We start from the raw sequence: 3,928 nt of genomic DNA on the forward strand, positions 1-3,928 counted from the left end.
AGGGTCCCATAGGGTTCTATAGGGTCCCATAGGGTTCTATAGGGCTCCCATAGGTTTCCATAGGGTTCTATAGGGCTCCCATAGGCTCCCATAGGGTTCTATAGGGTCCCATAGGGTTCTATAGGGCTCCCATAGGGTTCTATAGGGCTCCCATAGGGTTCTATAGGGCTCCCATAGGGTCCCATAGGGCCCCCCCGTGCTCACGCAGGTTCTCGAGGCCGCTGTAGGTCACGGGGCAGGCGCTGAGGTCCAGGCCCCACACGGGGGCGCTGCGGAGCTGCAGCACCTCCTGCTGCCAGGGCCCCTCCGCCCGCAGCCACTGCTCCTGCCCCTCGTATCTATGGGGCGGGAGCGGCGTCAGGGCCAGCCCCACACTTATGGGGCACAGGGAACCCGCCCCCCATGTGTGGGGCAGGGCCTCACCTGACCGCTCCCCCCAAGGATAGCGCGAAGGCAGCAGCGGCCACGTTGGGTCCGTAGGTGTCCCTCAGGTACACGTGGGACCTATAGGGGGGAGTGTGGGGCTGGGTGCAGCCCCTATGGGTCTGCCCCACGTGTATGGGGCTGGGTGCAACCCCTATGGGTCTGCCCCACGTGTATGGGGCTGGGTGCAGCCCCTATGGGTCTGCCCCACGTGTATGGGGCTGGGTGCAGCCCCTATGGGTCTGCCCCACGTGTATGGGGCTGCATCCAACCCCTATGGGTCTGCCCCACGTGTATGGGTCTGCCCCACATGTATGGGGCTGGGTGCAACCCCTATGGGTCTGCCCCATGTGTATGGGGCTGCATCCAACCCCTATGGGTCTGCCCCACGTGTATGGGGCTGCATCCAACCACTATGGCTCTGCCCCACATGTATGGGGCTGGGTGCAACCCCTATGGGTCTGCCCCATGTGTATGGGGCTGCATCCAACCCCTATGGGTCTGCCCCACGTGTATGGGGCTGCATCCAACCGCTATGGGTCTGCCCCACATGTATGGGGCTGCATCCAACCCCTATGGGTCTGCCCCACGTGTATGGGTCTGCCCCACGTGTATGGGTCTGCCCCACATGTATGGGGCTGGGTGCAACCCCTATGGGTCTGCCCCACATGTATGGGGCTGGGTGCAGCCCCTATGGGTCTGCCCCACATGTATGGGGCTGCATCCAACCCCTATGGGTCTGCCCCATAAGCAAGATCCCACCCCATAAGTGAAGGTCTGGCCCCATAAGCAACATCCCACCCCCTAAGTATGGGTCTCGCCCCATAAGCGAGATCCCACCCCATTAATGAGGTCCCACCCCCCAAGTGTGGGTCCCGCCCCATAAACGAGATCCCGCCCCATAAGTGTGGGTCCCGCCCCATAAGTGTGGGTCCCACCCCATAAACGAGATCCCACCCCGTAAGTGTGGGTCTGGCCCCATAAACGAGATCCCGCCCCATAAGTGTGGGTCCCACCCCATAAGCGAGATCCCACCCCATAAGTGTGGGTCTGGCCCCATAAACGAGATCCCGCCCCATAAGTGTGGGTCTGGTCCCATAAGCAAGGTCCTGCCCCTTAAGTGTGCGTCTGGCCCCATAAGCGAGATCCCACCCCATAAGTGTGGGTCTGGCCCCATAAGCGAGATCCCACCCCATTAATGAGGTCCAACCCCATAAGTTTGGTTCTGACCCCGTAAGCAAGATCCCACCCTATTAATGAGGTGCCACCCCCCAAGTGTGGGTCCCGCCGCATAAGTGAGATCCCGCCCCATAAGTGTGGGTCCCGCCCCATAAGCGAGATCCCACCCCATAAGTGTGGGTCCGGCCCCATAAACGAGATCCCACCCCATAAGTGTGGGTCTGGCCCCATAAACGAGATCCCACCCCATAAGTGTGGGTCTGGCCCCATAAACGAGATCCCGCCCCATAAGTGTGGGTCTGGCCCCATAAACGAGATCCCGCCCCATAAGTGTGGGTCTGGCCCCATAAACGAGATCCCGCCCCATAAGTGTGGGTCTGGCCCCATAAACGAGATCCCGCCCCATAAGTGTGGGTCTGGCCCCATAAACGAGATCCCACCCCATAAGTGTGGGTCTGGCCCCATAAACGAGATCCCACCCCATAAGTGTGGGTCTGGCCCCATAAACGAGATCCCGCCCCATAAGTGTGGGTCTGGCCCCATAAACGAGATCCCGCCCCATAAGTGTGGGTCTGGCCCCATAAACGAGATCCCGCCCCATAAGTGTGGGTCTGGCCCCATAAACGAGATCCCGCCCCATAAGTGTGGGTCTGGCCCCATAAACGAGATCCCGCCCCATAAGTGTGGGTCTGGCCCCATAAACGAGATCCCACCCCATAAGTGTGGGTCTGGCCCCATAAACGAGATCCCACCCCATAAGTGTGGGTCTGGCCCCATAAACGAGATCCCGCCCCATAAGTGTGGGTCTGGCCCCATAAACGAGATCCCGCCCCATAAGTGTGGGTCTGGCCCCATAAACGAGATCCCGCCCCATAAGTGTGGGTCTGGCCCCATAAACGAGATCCCGCCCCATAAGTGTGGGTCTGGCCCCATAAACGAGATCCCGCCCCATAAGTGTGGGTCTGGCCCCATAAACGAGATCCCGCCCCATAAGTGTGGGTCCCGCCCCCCAAGTGTGGGTCCCGCCCCACGCACGCGTTCATCCGCTGCAGCCGCAGCCGCCGCAAGCGCTCGGCCCAATCCAGCGCCGTTTCCGCCTCATAGAACCAGCGGCTGAGGCCCTGCAGGAGCCGGTGCGCGGGGCCCTGGGGGCACGGAAGTGGGGAGGAAATGGGGGGGGAACCGGAAATAACGGGGGGGGGACCGGAAATGGGGGGGACCCGGAAATAACGGCAGGGGACCCGGAAATGGGGGGGACCCGGAAATAACGGCAGGGGACCCGGAAATAACGGGGGGGACCCGGAAATAACGGCAGGGGACCCGGAAATAACGGCGGGGGACCCGGAAATAATGGGGGGGACCCGGAAATGGGGGGGGACCCGGAAATAACGGCGGGGGACCCGGAAATAACGGGGGGGGGACCCGGAAATGGGGGGGACCCGGAAATAACGGCAGGGGACCCGGAAATAACGGGGGGGACCCGGAAATAATGGAGGGGACCCGGAAATAATGGGGGGGACCCGGAAATAGGGGGGGACCCGGAAATAATGGAGGGGACCCGGAAATAACGGGGGGGACCCGGAAATAATGGAGGGGACCCGGAAATAATGGAGGGGACCCGGAAATAATGGAGGGGACCCGGAAATAATGGGGGAGACCCGGAAATAGGGGGGGACCCGGAAATAACGGGGGGAACCCGAAAATGGAGGGGGGCGGAAATAATGGGGGGGACCCGGAAATAACAGGGGGGGGCAGAAATTCGGGGGGGGGATCCGGAAATGGGGGGAGAAGACCTGGAAATAATGGGGGGGGCGGAAATGGGGGGAGGAAACCCGGAAATAACGGGAAGACCGGAAATAAGGGGGGGGACCCAAAAATAACGGGGGGGGGGGGGAATGCGGAAATGGGGGGAGGGAGACCCGGAAATAATGGGGGGGACCCGGAAATGGGGGGGCGGGGGGGGGGGGGGGGGGGGGCAGAAATTGGGAGGGGAATACGGAAATGGGGGGGGACCGGAAATGTGGGGAGGACCCAGAAATAACTGGGGGGCGGAAATGGGGGCGGGAGCCGGAAATGGTGGGAGGGAGACCCGGAAATAACGGGGGGTGCCCGGAAATAACGGGGGGGGGGACTTGAAAATTGGGGGGGGACCGGAAATGGGGGGGAGACACGGAAATAATGGGGGGGACCCGGAAATGGGGGAGGGGCAGAAATTGGGGGGGGGGATCCGGAAATGGGGGGGGACCCGGAAATAACGGGGGGTGCCCGGAAATAACGGGGAGGGCGGAAATGGGGGGGGGAACCCGGAAATAACGGGGGGATGGGG

General features: G+C 62.0%; 1 protein-coding gene across 1 annotated transcript; it reads right to left on the reverse strand.

Annotated features, from left to right (window-relative positions):
• Nucleotides 1-204: 204 nt before the first annotated feature.
• LOC130602529 (distal membrane-arm assembly complex protein 2-like) lies at nt 205-2,756 on the reverse strand (the record flags this gene model as incomplete). Its single annotated transcript, XM_057415471.1, has 3 exons — nt 205-338; nt 424-504; nt 2,638-2,756. Coding segments are annotated over 3 exons (334 nt in total), but the record flags the coding sequence as incomplete, so codon positions are not given.
• Between the last annotated feature and the right edge of the window lie 1,172 nt (nt 2,757-3,928).

Source organism: Pezoporus wallicus, unplaced genomic scaffold, assembly GCF_028554395.1.
Source record: "Pezoporus wallicus isolate ANWC-B61680 ecotype Strahan unplaced genomic scaffold, APGP_CSIRO_Pwel_v1 contig_10930, whole genome shotgun sequence".
In the NCBI taxonomy this organism is placed as follows: Eukaryota; Metazoa; Chordata; class Aves; order Psittaciformes; family Psittacidae; genus Pezoporus; species Pezoporus wallicus.